Raw genomic sequence first — 19,509 nt, forward strand, 5'->3', positions numbered from 1 at the left:
GTTCATATTCCTCGTCATTGTTTGGTTTAGATGCAGGTTACACTGTCAGACATGAACATAGGAGGAACATATAATTGCAGCAGACATCTGCTACAAAGCCAAGTCAGTGGATTTAGAGAAATGGCAGCTCCCACCACACAAACACACACCTCTCTGGAGCAAACCGGACCAGAGATGCTTCCAGAAATAGCCTAACCCCGGTGATCCAGCTCTGCTCTGCTGCTGCAGCGTAAGTGCCCAGTGGTGCTGCTGCACTGAGAGTCGAGGCGTTTGATGAGTTCATATCAGCCGTGACAAGCTGGCTGAGGAGAGATGGTAATGTGCTCTGACTACCGCCGTCGCACAGCCAGTGGAAAGACAGATGCACGCATGGATGGACAGACGGATGGGAGCTGACAGCGTGACAGGCCTGGATATTCAAAACAAGACCCCACCAATATATAGTGGTACTTCAATGTTACATTTCAGAGATGTCAGATTCTGAATTGTTGCTTCTAGTTAAATGAGGTAGACCTTTTGTCTACACTGAATATCTAACAAGAGGGTCAGAGTTAGACAGTGCTATCGTATTGTTCTAGAAATATTTGCAATAAAAGAATATCATTGTCATTTTAAGACAATGTTATGCCAGTGATATAATTATAATTTATCATCATAATGCAAGAACACTCTTTCAATGAGCACTCTTAATTTGTAGGAATATTCAAAGACTGGAATTGGAATGTGAATATATATTAAAACATCCTAAATAAATAATCCAAATAAAACCACTGAACCAAAACAATTAATAAAATGGACTCTCTGGCTTTGTAACAAAAATGTGCAATGTCTGCGCAATGTCCATGTATTGTAATGGTCAGAAAAAACTGACCTGCATCATGTTGGTTCAAATGTTTGTAACATTCTTATGTAAACAAACATGCAAGTAAACAAAAAGGATAATGTTGAGGTAAGCAAAAATGATCATGTCATGTCCTAATAGCAAATTATAAGTCGTTAATGTAAACACTTTTAAGTCATGTCCATAGAGTGTGTGATAAGTTGCTGACGTAATTATCATGACAGGCTTAAGTAGGACCCTAACTCTGTGCTGCTGCTGCTGCTGCTCTCACTGTTTTGTTTTTTTTAGCCTCCTGCCTGGTGTGAGGATGGTTCAGTGAGGATGGTTCAGTGAGTGCGGGTCGGGGATCAACAGGGCCGAGCTGAGGAGGCAGATCACGTGGAGATTTACTGAGGTGCAAAGACCACTTCCGCTCCATGAATGTTTGAAAGAGAGCCAAAGTTGTATTCATCTGTAGCATGGTTGTGGGGACGTAGTAACAGAGTAGTGTTCATGATTATAATCAGTGGTAGTGACCTGAAAATAAATGGGATGTACACCACAACGTTCCCGATGCGACTGTTTGACAATAAATCTACCGATAATCAGCCTGCAGCAGCTTTCTGGTCTCTGCTGTGTACAGTGGTGCGTAAATCACAGTGCAAGCACGCTCCTTCACTGTTGACTCGAGCATCCCCCGGCTGTGTGCCAAACCCGCCACAAGAGTTTATGGGCCTGTTATGAATAAAGGGAGGAGAACAACAAATGACATGACGAGGGAGGCAGAGAAGGAACGGTGGACGAGGAGAGAGAAGCTAAATGACGGCGTGTATGAATCAGATCACACGAAGTGGCAACCCCAAATCTTCTGAACCAAAAGCAAAAAAAAAAAATGAATCACACATCACAGAGGGCCTTGTTTTCTCTCCGTCTGTGGAGAAAACACCAAAGGAGTGTTTGTTTTGCATAACGATCACACCATCTGCTCTGTATTTACTCAAACTATCCCACCGGTTCAGTTGAGGAGACAGACTCTGCTCCTGAGAGGTGAGAAATTACTCTCAATTCACACCGAACGCGAGTTGCTCTCTTTCTGTCACAGAGTGAATCACTTAGGCGAGATATTCTTAGCGAGACGACTCTGAATGGGGGATTTTAACAACTCGAAGCCAGCCAGGTCGTCAATGAGCAAGAAGGGCATGAAATAAAGATCGTTGTATGAAATATTGATGCTACTCCAACAGTGTCGTCAGAATGACAGACAGAAGAAGCAGACGAGCCATTGAGGCAATTGAGAAGTTTTTAATGCATTTTATCTAATGGTGTGGCAGTCTACTCCCTACTGTTCCAGTTATAGGAGAAGAGACACAAAGTGCTCACATCCTACTGTGAGGTTCCTTTTACATTGGAGGTTATTAGGAAAGCAGAGTTTTTTTGTTCATGTGGTGCATTAGAACACCCTATTTGGGAGACATCATACAAAGCTGCTTTGTCCCAGTTTATAGTGCCACTAAATGAGAGTCATCTTTGTTTTTCAGCAGCGAGGATCAGATAGCTTCAAGTGAAAGATTGTCCTCTTAATCCTGTAACCTTCAAATGTCTGAATGAACAACAAATGGTTACAGAAGAATATATAAACACACTTTCTGTCTATCTTTAACAGACAGAAAACGTATAATTAATTCAGCAAAGATGGCAAACATTTAAATGTTCCAGCATTTCAGAAATGAGTATTTGCTGCTTTTCCCCATTCTATCATCATTGTAACTTGAACTCTCTCAATGTTCTTTGGTCTGTTCATCAGACCAAATAAGTCATTTAAAAGGTGACCTTAACTGCACTAAAGGGGTGTTTATGCCATCACACTTTTTTCACTGATCTACGGGATGCGTTAATGTGCCAAGACTGCCAGCTAGTAAACATAAAGGCAAACAATACAGGATTTAAAATATTCAAAATAATCCGCTTTTCAAATGTTTTATGAGGAAGGTAATTCAATTAACATGAATGTTAAACCTTTACATGAGGTACGCTTGTCCCGTAACCAGTGTGGTTCAAACCCCTTGGTGTCCTTGAGCAAGACACCTAACCCCAAGTTGCCCCCGGGCGCTTATTGCAGCCCACTGCTCCTCCGGGATGGGTTAAATGCAGAGAAATAATTTCCCCATTGTGGGACTAATAAAGGCTTAATGTAGGCTTTATTATTATTATTATTAAGGATACATACAGTGTGTATTGGTAAGTAAAGGCCCTTACACACCGGGGTGTGACCACAACACAAAAAAATGCAAAACGCTCGCCTTTGAATATTTTGCATTAATGCTCTTCATACTGGCAGCAATGCAAATTTGCTCCAGTTGCAACACTTTTTCAATTAAAGGTTTGAATAGATTCCCGCGGGCAGAGGACCAACTACCAGAATGTTATTGACCCAAAGCGGCCGAAGGACAAAACAAGCCAGTAAGTATCCATCAACATTTTCAAAGATGGCCGACATGACTTTTTCCCTGTCTGCGTCAATTTTTATCCTCTGTGCCAACAGTTTATACGGGGAAGTAGTGTTTTACATTAAGAAAGCCTCTTGTCTCTCCTTGTCCATGTTTTTTCCTCCTTCCTAACTGCTAAGTCATCTTATCTCCATAATTCAGCGGCCAGATGCACGGCTGCCTGGCAACGATCCAAAAAGCACATTTTAACTCTAACCAAAACTGCGAGAGGAAAAAATGCTGCAGCTTATGGATCTATAGTCTGCAAGTCGGGCATACAATCATGTCTCCATAATGTCTTTATCATTTTCGCTTCGCAAACCCAACTTCAGGTGTAATCTATGGCAATTAATCACTAAACGCCAACAGCAGACAGGCTATTAAGAAGAGACAGGAACCAAAACAATTCTCTCTTGAAAGATAAGCAGAGTTGGAATGACTCTGCTGAGTATATGGAGATGTGGCAGATGAAGGCGAAGTGGTAACCAGAACTGACAGGTCTGGTGACCGAGGCGGAGAGAATTAATGAGGATTTAAACTTCAAACTAAATCAAAAACTGATTCCAAATTAAAGTGGAGGGGGGTTTCAATTAACTCAGGATGTTCTAGCAGGTCTGTAAATTTAAGCTCTTATGGAAATAGTGGTAAAATCAAAATGTATACATTGAGGGATTAGCAGAACAACATGGACAGGAACATCAAATGTTTCATATGGACAAGCTCAATGGCACAATTTATTTTCTTTGCAAACACGGACACTTTTTCATCTCATATGTTGGTTACTGCACACACTGACCCCGATTCAACAACATAAGCTCCTCTGGCTCTTCCTTCTGTCACCGTCCGGGTTAATCAGTATTGATATATACCATAAAAATGCCAACAAAGCTGAACTTACAGTGAAGACTGAGTACACTGCAGTCGCTGTCAAGCCTGCAAGGAAGCCAGAAATATCTGCTGAACTCACTGCACCAGTGTCCCACCTGAGACCAGTGTAGAGGCTCTGAAGGCCACAGGAGATACAAAATGATCAGACAAACCTCTCAACGGACTATATCCAAGTGTTTTCTGTTAAAACGCACAACTTTGTTTGACTAATATTTTATTTATTTTCTGTTTTAAAGATGAATCCAGTTTAGTACTCGTTTAGTTCATCTTGTGTATTGGTCATAACAAAATCAAGTTAATTGGTCAAATTTGGGAATGCGGCATACGATTTTACAGATTTCAAACCAAACCAATGGTCAGCAAAACTTAAAGTATCCAAACTTGGAAGACTAAAGGGACCACTATTGCCTGCAAAGCAATGTTACTTGTAGCGTACGAAGTTAGTAAGAGAAGAAACATAATTGTCCTTAAACATTTTTTTAATTTTACAGGAGAGGGATATTTGATAAAGCTGGTTAATCAACCTGCTGTTTATTCTATTCTTTCACATCATTACATTTTGACAAATAAAGCCCTTTATCACTGTGATTTGGTTTTGAATGCAAAAAATATTCAAATGTCATGATAGAAGAAAAATACTTCTCAAAATATATACCCTTTGTAAATATTCATCACAACACAATCATTTTAGAAACGTTTCTGTATTTCACTCTGACTGTCAAAACATTACGCCTCAAATTCTATGATGTGTGAGTCTGTCAGCAAAAAGACTCCACTAATTGTTCTTAAAAATGCAGCTAGAAGAACTTCATATAAAGAAGAGGAAATGGCTAAATTATGTAGTGGAAAGAAAATAAAATAATAAATCATAGCTTGCACGGGAATATTAGCTCACTAGTGGAAAGCTAGCTAGGCTTATCCCGTCGCTCACATGACCACGCCTACTTTTTGATCACGACCCTTGCTTTAGTTGTGTGCAGTTTCTGTGCAATTAGGGATTTTTACAACTGTGTTATTGCTGCTCAACAGTGTTCCCAGATCCCTGCAATGAATTTGGATGCAACAACTGATAGGAATGATGACCAAATCTATGAAAATAAGACCCAAGTTGTACTAAAACAGAATTATACTGCCTTGGCAAATCCATCTCCATTTGTTTGCTACCTTTCTGTGAAACCCCTCTAAAAGTCAAAAGCTAAAAACCAACGCCCTCCTTTGAATTTCAAGCCTCGAGGCCCAGGGTTAAATTAATATTGTTATGCCTTTGACACCCACCTCTTTGACCTCCAGCAGCCGTCCCGGGTACATATTCTTGGCCCGCCGAGCTGCAGCCGGAGATTTGTGGTGGGTGATGGTGACGATGTTGCCGGGTGAGGCCGCGTGGCTCAGGTGCCTCTGAGGACCCGGGGATGAAGATGGGGTTAGGTGGGGGAGGAGGGAGAAGCTACGGGTCCGACCAGAGGATGAGGAGCCCTGGGGGGGGAAGCAGGGGGTGGCACAGAAAGGGAGAGAGAGAGACAGAGAGAGCGAGAAAGAGAGAGAGAGAGAGTGGGAATTTAAATGTGGAGGAAGCATGATAATGTAAAAGGAAGAGTAGGCTCCAAAAAAAACTCAATAAGGAACGCCAGGGTTTCTATTTCTCAAATTAAACTTTATGGCCGCCCTGTAACGAGGTGATTAAAAAAATCAGTGTGTTTTAAAGAAAAAAAAAGAAAGAAATATATTATTTGTTTATGTATGTATATTTATAGATGCCCTCCCTCAGCTTTAATAAAATATTTCAGTAGCTTTGACATTGTTAAGGCTAGCTAACATTAGCTGTACCTTGTTTTACAAACTTTACTTACTCCCAATGAGAAGTTTCATGCAAATGCTGCTTAAAAGCATTCAACTTATAGCATATGCATGCTGTGTAAATAATAAAATGGCTTTTAGCTATAATATATCAGTCACAGGTTGACAAACTGCAACCTTTAAGTTGATAAATTTGTCTCAGTTTTGGCCTTAAGGCATTTTCTTTGTATCTGTGTCTGTGTCCTTGATACCAGAGGAAAGTTATTTATCTCTTATGCGAGAGAAGACTGTGAGAAAATGTCCTGTACTGTATTCATGAGGTAGTCTACTTGAACATTTCATTCAACATCTCAAACATTGGGCAATTAAACAATAAAATGACAGATGTCTCTTTTCTTTCGGTCTGTAATATTAATTTACTTGCCAATATCTTTGTGGATAACTTACATATTTTAAATACATTACTCAAAAAGATTTCTTCCTGACATAAGCAACCACACAGTAGGGGCCACCACCAGGTATGTGGATCAAAAAGTGGAGTTTCAACTGAGTTTTATAAAAAATGGAGGAAAAAAAACTCGTCTTCACTTTTGTTGTGCTGCTTTTGTTCTCTGTGCCAAAGCTAAAGTCTCATCGCATTCTTCATTTTGATGCCTCCGTCGCTTCCCCTCTGTGACTCTTGTCTCTTCAGTTCCCCGACCTCTGTGCTCACACAGGCAGCCATGTCAGAGCGGTATCTCTCTCTCTCCTGTCTTTACTCTCCGTTAGTTTACAGCAACGCAGAGAAACAAGGTACTGGAGATTCATCCTTTAGAAAAGCACAGAGGTCTGGTAACGGCAGCAGTGAAAATAAAATAGATCAAATAAACAGCTTCCACCTCAGGACACTGCTCACTGAGAGGGAAACCACCGGCCATCGATTTTTTGGACCAATGCTGCTCTCTATGTGGTAACCCCGGAAATCAAACCTATGACTAACATGGCGTAAGATAATGTCACATACATGATTAGGCCTTTATTCTGCTCCTTTGGGTAGCTCTTAGAGGATAACACTGCATTTAGATACAAATAAGAGCATTTCCCTGTGATTAGATGCACCCGAACACTAAAGAGGGCGTCATATTAGGCTGGTCCTTGGGTAATCGTTTAAACAGAACATAATCAGCTTACAGGAGAACACTGTTGTATTGTGCAAGGCTAAGCCACGAGGCGTGAGTAAGCAGGAAAGGAAACAGCATTTCAGGAGTGCGAACAGATAAGACACGCTGAGGTTTCGTCCTCCAAAAACTGGCACAAAGCCCCGAGCATTTCAATAAACTGGAACAACAAGAAGACGTCAGAGCAAGAAAATGCAAAAGGGGAAAGGAAAGGAGGGGAAGTGATGGAGGGAAGAGATGCAGGAAAGTATCAAGCTCAGGAGTGAGGAGCATGTTAAATATAGGGGGTTGTAATGCTTAAATTGGAGCTTGTATGAACAAACTATGGATATAGGTAGGGTTAATATACATCACATATGGCAGGGATTCCCAACTGTTTATGTCTTGTGAAGCTTTAAAATGTCCACAGTTGTCTTTCTCATGATGTTTTATCTAAAATATTTTTAGAGGCAGGAAGATGTTCAATATCCAGTATTTGAAGAAAATAGCAAAATATCTGAATAAATGTCAGAAAAAGCTTCTTTTTTTTTTTTTTATCAAGTCATTTTATTCTAAATTCAAATCCTTAAAACCTAATTTTCTATTCCTAACCTGAGTAAATTGAGAATTTCAATCTATTTCAAACAAAAACTTAGTTGTTTCAAGTGTCTGTGTTTTGAAACAAGAAAGAAGCCAGCAGGCTGGAATGAAGAAAAATAAAACTTAGTTTCAGGAAGTACTAGAAACAAATTGATTTAAATTGGATGAAAAAAAAGAAAGAAGAATTTTTTTTAAAAATATGTGCAGATCATGTCACTTTTCAAGAACATAAGACTGAAAAGACACAAGTTGCAGGCAAAACTGACTTGGTATGAAGATTTCTGCAGTGATCTTGTAACGTTCGGATACATGTTGGAGTCCCCACAGAGCAGAATACAACCAAACACGTCACAAAAATATTGCAACAGGTCCATAAAAAAATCTACCCTTACAATTCTAATTTGATAATAAAGTCATGATATAAAGTTTAGGCCTTTGTTAATTTAGGGGCAATTATTCCAGCCTTCTAATCTTATACATAAACAGGAAGTGTACTCTGCTTTATAGGAATAAGCTCAGGGAGGAAAAAAAAGCCCTGCGCTTGCTGCTTCACAGGTGCTCTGCTGTCACTCGACCGTGGGCGGACTTGGCCCTGTGAGAGGCAGCGTGGGTAGCTGGTGCAACAGTCAGCTGCTGACCTGTCATTTTCTGCACTACAGGGAACCACGCTAATTACATACAATTAGCTATTCAGCAATAATCTCGGTAAGCAGGGTATGGAAATAGATTTAATTACATAAATACACACATAGAACTAAGATACAACTAATTTAATAATTTCAACCTTAAATCAACATATAAAGATGATACTACTGAAGCTGAGTTTAAAGCCAAAGACAGACAGACACACACACAGCAACAGGCAGAAGCTGGACACCACACACACACATTCACTTTCTTCATTCAAGCAGAAAGTACACAATATTTCCAGTCCCACTCAAAGTCCACAGTCTGACTCATTGTGTTGTGTGTGTTGTAGTTTTACATGGTTACTGGTTTATTTATCAGACTGCCAATTTCAACCAATTCCACCTGCAGCACCTCATCAGCACGCCTGCATGTGTGACATTACTATATGTGGAAATCGATACTCTTACATATAAACTTAAATTTCAGTTAAGACTGTATATTCTCACTCAGAATTACATACCTGGCAACGTAGAGAAGGCTTTGAAATACTCAAACCATCATGCAGGGACAAGAAACTTACAGAAAAGATAATTCAACATAAAAAAAAAAAAGGTTCTGTTGGGTTATTTATATACCATATTTTTGTAAAGTTTTGTTGATGACAAGCTAGGTCTGTAATGTAACACAAAGCTACATTCTGTATTTGCATTTCAAAAAACTGTCTATATGAAATCTGAAATCAGTTTTATGCCTGAAGTTGATAGAAGTTTAAATTTGAAATAATCCATAGTGATTCTTTTTCTGTTTTATTGGTTTCCAACTGCCACTGATGCTCCTCGTGTGCATTCTTCAATGTTTTGCTGCTCACAAAATATATAACAATAATTTAACGATTTACCAAAAAATAATAAAATAATAAAGTAGATTCATATAGTGATTTTGTCCTACGAGTCTATGCACAGTTTCCCCTGCACTCATCCTGTCCAAAATCTAAAACCGGATGTTGCTTTCACAGGCTGTGCAAAAGCAAGGCAGCCTCATTTTTGATACAACTGAAACTCTGAAACCAGGACACCTAAAGTTAGACTTTGTAAGCAGCTACCAGAACGACAACCACTGTAACTGGACAACTTGACAGAGGAAACTGGCTCTGATAAGATTGGTTGCACTTCCAGGAACAAGGTCAAACTCTCCTTTGGGACCTGATGAGAATCTATACAAAGCTCCAGGCAGAGAGACAAGAGTTACCAGACATGCATTTAGCAGTTATTGCTTTATTGAACCAGGAGCTTTCTTACACTGTCAATGTGGTGATGTCAGTATGCAATGTGCCCTGTCAATGTGGCTGAACAGAGGCTGAGAGAAACATTCCTGTGTATTTCTTGTATGCAGTTTATATAATTATTCTGACTCTCATTAGTTTTTTAATGCTAGGCTGAGGTAGATAAGTTAATGTATTAATGAAGGCAAAAATGGAACAATGGAAAAAGACTTAGTGAATTAATCATGATGTACATGAAGCATACGGCTTAAAAGGTTTCTTTACCGAAGAGACAAAACATAAAATCTGTGTGTAGCAATGAGAAGAATATAACCTTTCTCAAATTAATACATAGAACAATCACAAATGCTGTATTTCAATCATGTTATCTATTTGTTTTAAGTTTGATTGGAGCTCTTTTCATTACGCCATCTCCTTGCCTCTCCTCCTGCAATGATCTAATAACACCCGACTGGAGAATGAGCACCGCTGGCTGGCGAATGTTAATCTCAATGAACCAACTCCTAATAGTTGCATTACAAGAGAGGATGGAAACATGCATTATTAAGTGTTTTCTTTTGTATGGAAACCCAGCTACTTACATATTTGTGTGTTGGGAGGAGAAACAGAGAGAGATACGCTTGAGCCATAATTTAAGACGATTTGTAAATTTATCTGGTGGACTACATCTGCTGATGGAAATCATGGGATATGATTAAAAGCTCTTAAACAGCTTTGACAATGGACCTCGAGTAGATATTGTGAAACCTAAAATATTTTGTTGAGTCAGAGAAGTTCCTTCAGCTCAATGGCAATTTTTGATTTAACACATTGTGATACAATTTTACAACTGCACCACATCCCCAGGTGTTCATCGGCCATGTCTATCTACATAAAGTATTGTACTACCTTCACTGAAGAGCAAACTAGCATACCAACAAACTCTCCCCCATATTTGTTCTTCTACCTCATCAACTTCAAAATAAAAGCATCCCTTAGAAAAGTGTGAAAAGGGGATTTATTGTCTACTATCTGTATGGATCAAATAAAATGTGCCAGCACTTCTTTTATTTGGTTTCCAATAAAGACGAGAACAATGAACCCCTGCCCTTTTTTGTAACAAATAAATCGTGCTACACCTCTTCTGTTATCAGAGATGTAGCCCGAGCCTCCACTGCCGGCTGCCGCATTGCCGGAGTAGCTGCGACAACGATCTGAGAGGCAGACAGCGCAGCTCGGGGAAGGATTAGACCACAGCAGTGGGAACAGTAATAACAGCTGCTGCCGTGGCAATGCCCCACAGTCAACGAACAGGAACAAAACGCCCGTTCAGCTCTGCAGGACAGAAGGAAAAAGAGAGACAGACCATCTTTCCTCCTTCCACTTTCTCTTGCTTATCCAATTTTCTCTCGTGTTTTGACTGCTCTCCTCATCACGGCTGAGCAGAGTAATTGGACTTTCCCTTCACTCCAGCTGTGCAGCAGTCTCAAGTGGTGGAGAGCTACGTGTTGAATAACAGGCCGGCGATGAAGCAGCATAATGAGGCTGCCTTATTTAGTTGTTAAAAAAGAGCTTTTTTCGGAAAAGAGAATGCAGCGGGACAGATGTCAGAGTTTTCTGCATCCTTTCTAATGTTTGAAAGTGAAACCGAGTTTGTGAAACAGGAAGTAAAGTGCATCTCAGGTGCTCGGGGATGTGTGTTTTTGACTCACCAGCACCTCGTGGCCTCCTCCTGCTCTTTCCACACTCAAGTGTTCATCTGAGCCCTTTAGCTTCCTCACCTGAACCCAAACAAACAAACACATACAGACAGACAGATTATTAGTGAATAAACTAATAAAGAAATATAAAGAAAGCATATGCCTCCATGCAAGGCACCAAGACAGTTTTTTTGTCTTCTTTGGACAGTGACCTTTAAAATGTTTGGTACCATACAGGCTATAAACAATCAACTCAGCATGATAATTCCTTCAGTCCAAGACAGCTTTTCTGTACAATGGGAGTTTGATCTGCCAATTAAACAAATATAATCACAATTTAGCACAGTAGGCAGTCGTTGACCCAATGCTTTTAGCCAGAATCACCAGCTTTTAAGCTTTATTTGTAAAATATCTACACTTTGCTTATCTTTTTATAATGTCATCATGCTTATGTGACGTATGTTAATGGGGTTGGATAAAACAGTGGAAACAACTTTCAATTTAATGCAATCCAGTAACAAAACTTCTTGTGTGTAGCCTTAAAATTGACCACAGAGTTGACTAAACACCTGTGAGACACAAACAATACAAACAAAACTTTATGACTTCATTCAGTAGGATTTATAGCTGGTCAGTTATATTGCATTGTATTAGATGTACATGTTATTCACGATGATAAACATTTCACAACACTGGAAATAGCCACTAGCAATTTTGCAAAAGTTGGTGACTTGTAAACGTCAGTGTTATGAAATGAGTCACAAAATGAACTTAGAAGTAAGAAACTCAAACATATTACAGGCAACCCAACAGCAGCTTGTTCATTCATTCACAGCTGCAGCAAAGACTAAAAAAATACACCTTCCATGTGTAAAATCAACTTTAATACCAAAAGTTTTCCAAAGAAATGATAAAGTTTAGATTATTTCCTCATTCTCCACTGGATAAGTCCAATGGCTATACACCTCACCAGAGATACAGACAGCGCACACACACACACACACACACACACACACACACACACACACACACACACACACACACACACACACACACACACACACACACACACACACACACACACACACACACACACACACACACACAAACTAATCCCTTGAAGCCTATGCTAAACCCCCCAAAAATGTCCAAATATTAATCCAGGATATTAATAAAGACTGGTTGTGGATAAAAGGTAAATGCTACTACACCCAACACAGTAATCTCTCAGAAATGAGCCCACATAGTCATGAAGAGGAACAGAGAAACCAGGGATATTTAGTGACAACCTCATCCTCAAATATAGCAGCAGGAGCGCAATGCTATATTTCCCAAAATCACTAAGTCTTCTGTCATGTGAAGTGCTAAAAATATTCTGGAATTAGACAAGCAAGAGAAGTTACACATGACATGGAATGTCATGACATCACATGGAAGCTGAGCTCTGCAAGAGTGTCAGTCCTGGTATTTTTACATTATTTTACATTTTGTTCCTAATTTCTCTCATTTTAAATGCATCCGTCCTCACTTTTGTTGCATATTTTTTGTATCTTTCGCTTGTTGAGTATTTTTCATAAATTAAGCATGATTTATTTTTACGCTTAATATATTTGCTGCAAGACTTCATAGAATAAACGAGTAATTTTAGCAGGCCAAGATGATGAGAATGTCAGGAGAAAAAAACCCAGGCAAGAGCTTTAAAACTCCAGAGAGGATGTTAAATGAGACTCATGGGAGATTCCATTTCAATTGAAAAATGGCACAGGAAAAATAAAATCTGTCACCTTTAGACACACTGAAAAAGCCAGTGGACTAAAAGCAGAACAGAAAGATAGATGGGGCTTGGACTTTTCGGGACTGTACAGAAGTTTTGCACATGGTGAAGGACCTGTTCCTGCACAGAGACTGACAAACTGCTGATATGGAAAACTTGTCACATTTATAAAGAGACACACAGGGGAACAGGAATCTCAAAGGAAATGTCAAGGCTTTCCACTCACTTCGCATACAACACATGCCAAGAGCTTGGACCAGAGTCCCGTTCACATCTCTGTTACTGCATCTGTCTGTGAGTGTGTGTTTGTGTCTTACCTTGGCACTGCTGTCAGAGTGACGTCTGGCACACGCTTGGAGCTGACTGATCCAAAACTGCTGCTCCTTGGTGTCGCAGGCTACAGAGACACACAGAGCAAAACACATTAATAAAATGACAAGTCTTAACTTCCTTTACACACTCAAGACATTGAGAATCACCAATAAACCTTCACATGAGTTCACAGTCAGGTCAATATGCAGTTATAAGAAAGCCATGTGCCTTAAAGTGTCTCCACATCCCTTCAGTTTTTATTATCGTACGGTTACTCCCATTTATGCAGATTACATTTTAAATTATTGCCCAAGGTTATGCAGAGCACTGAACATCAACTGGAGGAACAAGTTATCGCAAGATTATTTAAAAAATTTCAAATGCTGTATTACTGAGGATGAGGAGGTCATCTCCCCGATAAATTTTTAAGTATTTGGTAATTAATTCACTGTTCCCGCATCAGAAGTCTACTGTTAGTAGCGAAGATATGAGCTTGAAAGAGAATTCAGAATTTAATGTCGAGTAATAAAATGTACAAAATATTTAATTTAACAGTAAAACATCCAAACTTTCCTTATGGGATCTGGTGAATGGAGACTCACATAGTGCTAAAACTAATTATCATTTTAATTGCTGATTCTAACAATAATTTTTTTAAGGCTGTAGAATGTCAGAATATTGTTACATTTACATTACATTACATTACAGTCATTTAGCAGACGCTTTTATCCAAAGCGACTTACAGGAAGTGTATTCAACATAGGTATTCAAGAGAACTACTGGTCACCAGAAGTCATAAGTGCATCTCCTTTCTTAAACAAGCATCTTAAAGCATAAGCCAGAGCAAAAGTATAGTGCAGAGGCAAATTTCTACGAAAACAATAATTGCAACAGACTAATACGAATATAATAAGTGCTACAAACTACTACGAATAGGATAAGTGCAGTAAACAAATACGAATTCAATAAGTGCAGCGAACTGATTCGAATACAGTAAGTGCAGCAACTAATATGAGTGCAATAAATGCTACGAGGAAGGCTCAGGGTAGTACTTCTTGAAGAGGTGAGTTTTCAGCCTGCGCCTAAAGATGGGCAGCGACTCTGCTGTCCTGACGTCGGTGGGGAGTTCATTCCACCACTGAGGGGCCAGGACAGAAAAAAGCTGTGACCGGGTGGATCGGCCGCAGGGACCTCTGAGCGACGGGGCAACCAATCGCCCCGAGGCCGCAGAGCGAAGTGGTCGGGCGGGGGTGTAGGGCTTGACCAGGGCCTGTTCCTTTCACTGCCCTGTAGGCTAGCACCAGAGTCTTAAACTGGATGCGAGCTCTTACAGGGAGCCAGTGTAGAGAACGGAGAAGGGAAGTTGTGTGAAAGAACTTGGGGCGATTGAACACCAGACGTGCTGCAGCTTTCTGGACAAGCTCCAGGGGTCTGATGGCCGACGCCGGGGCTCCAGCAAGTAGTGAGTTGCAGTAGTCCAGGCGGGAGATGACCAGAGCCTGGATGAGCACCTGCACCGTCTCATCAGTGAGGAAGGGGCGAATCCTCCTGATGTTGTAGAGGAGGAATCTGCAGGAGCGTGTGACCGATGCAATGTTTGCTGAGAACGACAGTTGGTCGTCCAGGATCACACCCAGATTGTTAAAATGAGAAAGAAATGCTGCAGTCCCAGACTAAAATAAATTCAGTTTACAATTATATCAAACAGAAGGAGCAAGCAAATCATCACATTTAAGAAGCTGGAGGTGTAGAATAATAGGCATTTAACTTGACAATTAATCAATTAATGGATTTTTAAAGTTTCTGCAAATTAAAATTTTGTTTCAGCTCGAGACTCATGAGATCAGCATTTCTTAACTCCTCGCCAAGCCCTTGGTCCGGACAAATTATCAAGTACTGGTGAGTAGCTTTTTTGTATTCCGTTACTGCCGCTTGTAAATATCTCTTAGCTCCAACATCATAAGATCAGGTTTAACCGGTCTGAAACACAGCAATAAGTGTTTTGACCCCAAACATGGTTCACTGATAGGAAACGTTGCATGAAAGAAAGACACAAACCCACACATACATATAGAATTAAGAGCAGGTGGTGGGGGTATCGTGTTTTAAGTGTAGTTTGTTTCAGTTCTCTTTTTTTGGGGCAGCATCTCCAGCCAACAGCCCTTTTATGCAAGAACGTTGCTTTTTGCAAGATTTTTAAGTAAGTATAACCAAAGCCTAAGGCTTAATTTTCCCGAGAAGGCTAAGAACAACAGATACAACATTTAAACCATTGCTGGAATAGTTGTGGTAAATATGGATATTCTGTTTGGATCGACACCACTTTCCTATCAATTAGTTCAGTATGAAGCTACAGCCAGCTGATGCTTAGCTTAGCTTAGCATAAACAGTGGAAGCTGCGGGAAAATATAAAAAAATCTAAGTGTAATCACGCCAAGCTGGCTGGTTACTCTTGTTTCCAGCCTTTGTGCTAAGCTAGGCTAAGCTAACTGGCTACTGGCTATAGCTATACCGTACAGAATTGTGTGTTTACCCTCATCCAACTCTTCCATTCCTTTAAATGCATTTAAATTGCAGAGTGCGTCCAATGATCAGGGAACTAGCCAAACCATTACAGAGCAGGTTTTAAAGGTAGAATGGACAATAGTTTTTAAACGTAATCAGTGCCTGTCTTGAGCTGTGTTGTGAAGAAATCAGTGAAGACTAGCTGCTGGATGTCAGTGATCTCATTTGTAGCCAAATTATTATTCAACCAGCCAACTGCCTACCCGGCCTTGTGATCCTGTTACCTTCTGAATGATGTCCTGAGGGCTGTGTATCACATCTCAACCTCTTCATTTTCTCCTCTGTGCTAAATTGAACATTCGGTATTGAAGAGACGGCAGAGACTCATTTGGCCGATTTGCGAGCAGCACAGGAAGCAGCTTGATGCTCTATGCATGCTTGTGGTTTTTCCCCTTGGCACAGAGACAATACACCCCGTTATCGAAACACGAATGAGGCCTAGACTTGCTGACTAACACAGCGAGCCGCAGCCCTTCCAGTTGAAGGAGACGCTGACTGTCTGCTTGTGTTGACCCGCTCGGGGGTCAGACAGGAAAATAATATCCTTCTGATCCCATTTCACTGACTAATTATTGGAGAACAGTGTCTTTGATGGGTCTGATAACATTGAGTTCAGATTGTAGGTCAATCCCAGCTGAAGGACCAATGGAGGAAAAGAGTAACAAAAGATTTAAAGATGATTGCACCTAATAATGCAAATTACTGCACCTTGTGCTACTGTGCTTCTTCCTACTTAAACATGTCTATTTTTCTACTGAAATAAACAAAAACAGTATGACTCAAACCTGCATTATTATGTAAAAATGCCTTTAAAAATGAATCAAAAGCTTTAAAAAGTCCCTCCCAATTTTTTTTATTTAGTTACAAAAGTTAGGTTTGTGGCAGTTAAACTTTTCTAAGGGTGCGTTTGATTTTCTAACATTGTGTGATCAGTGGTAAGGTGATACTAGTGAAACAGACCGTAGTTGATCCGTGCGGCAGCACTTAGTAGAAAAACAGGAATGGGACACCCTTAGCCTTTACAGCTCCTCACATGAATGTTAAAGACTGATGGTGGGAAACAGGAATACAACACTTACGGCTAAAATAATGTATTAGGTCAGCCAAAAACATCAGGCTTCATTCAGATCCAAACAAGGTTGCAATTTCCGCTGGGATTTTTCAGAACCATATTATTGACCTCTTCATTTTAAAAGTTTGGTCCAATTAATAAAAACTCTATAAACAGTGTCTTCTTACTATCCATCCTGTTGTAGCTGTGCAACAGAATGGATATGCAGCCTGTGAGGAAGCCTGTAGACACTACTCAGGGCTGAAGGCCCACCAAGCCATCTCCGCATTTTGGGGTGTTGTTTTTTTACAGGCAATCCCCCTTAAAAAGACACTATAACTATAGTCAATCATAAAAAAGAAAAGGTATGAATGGCAGAGCACTTTGTACTAACCATGGAATTTTTTTTATTTAGTTTAAAGGTTCTTGTAAAGGTTAGGAAGGTTGGTGACATAAAAATGTAATTTGTATAATGTGTCACAAAAAAGCAAAAAAAAAGTCAGTGCGATTGCTCATAAAAAGAGTTTACTTTCGCACACCAATAAGACGACAGGTGCATAGGAGAATACCTAGGGTAGACAATATATAAAATTTAAAAAAGGAAAGTAACCTGATGAAGGTCTGTGTACCGAAACGTTGTAACTAAATATATCTATATGCAAGTAAAGAAGACAGTGAGGAGTTTTTTGTTTTAGTGTGATTGCTCATAAAAATAATAATGATATAGTATGACTGTATGATCATAGTATAATCTTATGAAAAGCAATAAAAAAGTCATAGTGTTGTATGGCGTAATTTTTTTTTTATATAATATAATATAGTAAGTCATAAAAAAGTCATTAATAGTCATAAAAAAATTCTTAGAGGATGGATTGCTTCATTAGATTTATAAGGATATACATAGCTACTGAAATTTACCTTTAATAGGTCACATACTGGTCAGATACTGGGGGCATTTTGATCGCCTCTCAACGGCTCTCAACGTGTCGACGGCGATCCTGCGGCTCATACAGCAGCTAACAGTGCTAAAAGGCTGTGAGCTAACCATTGGGGGATGTTCACATGCACTAACGTGCACTAAAAACAGGCTTGGCCAGCTGGGCTATGTCAAAAAAGCTCGGATAACAACACACAGCGGGAGAGTGACTTTGTCCTCCGCTCAGGTAGACATTACTCATATCTTTACATAGCATTTTGTTTGCTGTTCTATGAATGTTCAGAATGTTAAATACAGCCCTTTAAAAATCTTCTGTTAAATGTTTTTTTGACATCCTGATGGAAACTATTTCAACGCGTGGAGAATTCAATTTGCACTTGTCAATCACTTGTACTTCTCACATCTGCCGCAGTCATGGGAACACCTACAGAGGGTCTCTTCAAGTGAACAGTGCAACTCAGAGAAAATGAGACGTTCACAGAAACTTCTGACAAGTGCAGCGTTCGAGAAGCGCTCTCCCACTGGGAGTGGGCCCTCACCTCTCCGGGGAGAACAGAGTATTCCCACAGAACCACCTGTGCCAAGTAACAACCTTCCCCACCCATTCGTTGCTGCCATCATCCACAGAAATCAATCACTCTAAAGGGGCCACTTACCCGGAGAGTGAGCAAGAGACTAAATCAGATATTTTTCTCAGAGATGTGCACAAGCCTAGCTGTGATTAAAGATAATTAGTTGTCTGCATTGAGCGGAGCAGTGTTGCTATGCTAATATGCACCTGTTTGCATGGTGACGCAGGAGTGGATACACACTGCTTAGCTTAGAGCAGGACGTGCAGTTCCCATTCAGGTAGAATACTGTGTTAATGATGAAAATTTCAAAGCGCTGTGTCACGAGAGGTGCAGACTTCGAGGTGACGGGCTGACAGCTCTATTCATGTGATGAATGCATGAGGTTCGCGCTGGAGACCGAAGGGACTAACAACGACACTCTTACTGGTCTGTTTGTCCTATTGAAATGTCAATACCCATCCCAGAGATACGGCTGAACGATATGCTATTGAAAAAGAGAAAGAACTCCTTTTTAATCAGTCGTAGCAGCACCATCCTCATCTACTCACACTAATTTATAATTAAAGCATTGTAAAAGATGTCGTTGGTTATGATAATGAGGACTAATAATGAGGATTAAGGCTCAGACCAGCAGTAAGATCTGATTGAAGTGCCGGGAGATATTATGAGGGGGGCAATTTAAAAGGTATTTTTCAAGAAAATGGACAAGCTGACAGGGGCCAGAGGTTAGAAGAGTGGCCCGGCAATTACAGCAACCGGCTTTTACTCATCAAAACGACATCCCTGTAATCAGACATACTAAATCAGTGACACAATGCTTGGAGAAAATTTGGTGTAATTTGCTTTTTAATAGCTTTTATTCAATAGTGATTGAGACTGTCGCACCTCACATTTGCTGTGCTGAGCAGTTCATTTGAATCTTTTATGCTGTAAAGCAAAGGGTACTTGAATGTCATCCTTAAGCAGAATAAGTGTACTTTTAC

General features: G+C 40.0%; 1 protein-coding gene across 1 annotated transcript in view; it reads right to left on the reverse strand.

Moving 5' to 3' along the window:
- Positions 1-19,509, reverse strand: part of LOC129097547 (oxysterol-binding protein-related protein 10) — a 66,114-nt gene that overhangs the window by 32,580 nt on the left and 14,025 nt on the right. The window contains exons 3-5 of the mRNA XM_054606439.1: positions 13,407-13,486; positions 11,328-11,396; positions 5,470-5,667 (exon numbers count right to left, since the gene is read on the reverse strand). Coding sequence (XP_054462414.1) covers positions 5,470-5,667; positions 11,328-11,396; positions 13,407-13,486 — 347 coding nt within the window. The remainder of the gene's footprint in view (positions 1-5,469; positions 5,668-11,327; positions 11,397-13,406; positions 13,487-19,509) is intronic.

This window comes from Anoplopoma fimbria, chromosome 10 (assembly GCF_027596085.1).
Source record: "Anoplopoma fimbria isolate UVic2021 breed Golden Eagle Sablefish chromosome 10, Afim_UVic_2022, whole genome shotgun sequence".
NCBI classification, from domain to species: domain Eukaryota; kingdom Metazoa; phylum Chordata; class Actinopteri; order Perciformes; family Anoplopomatidae; genus Anoplopoma; species Anoplopoma fimbria.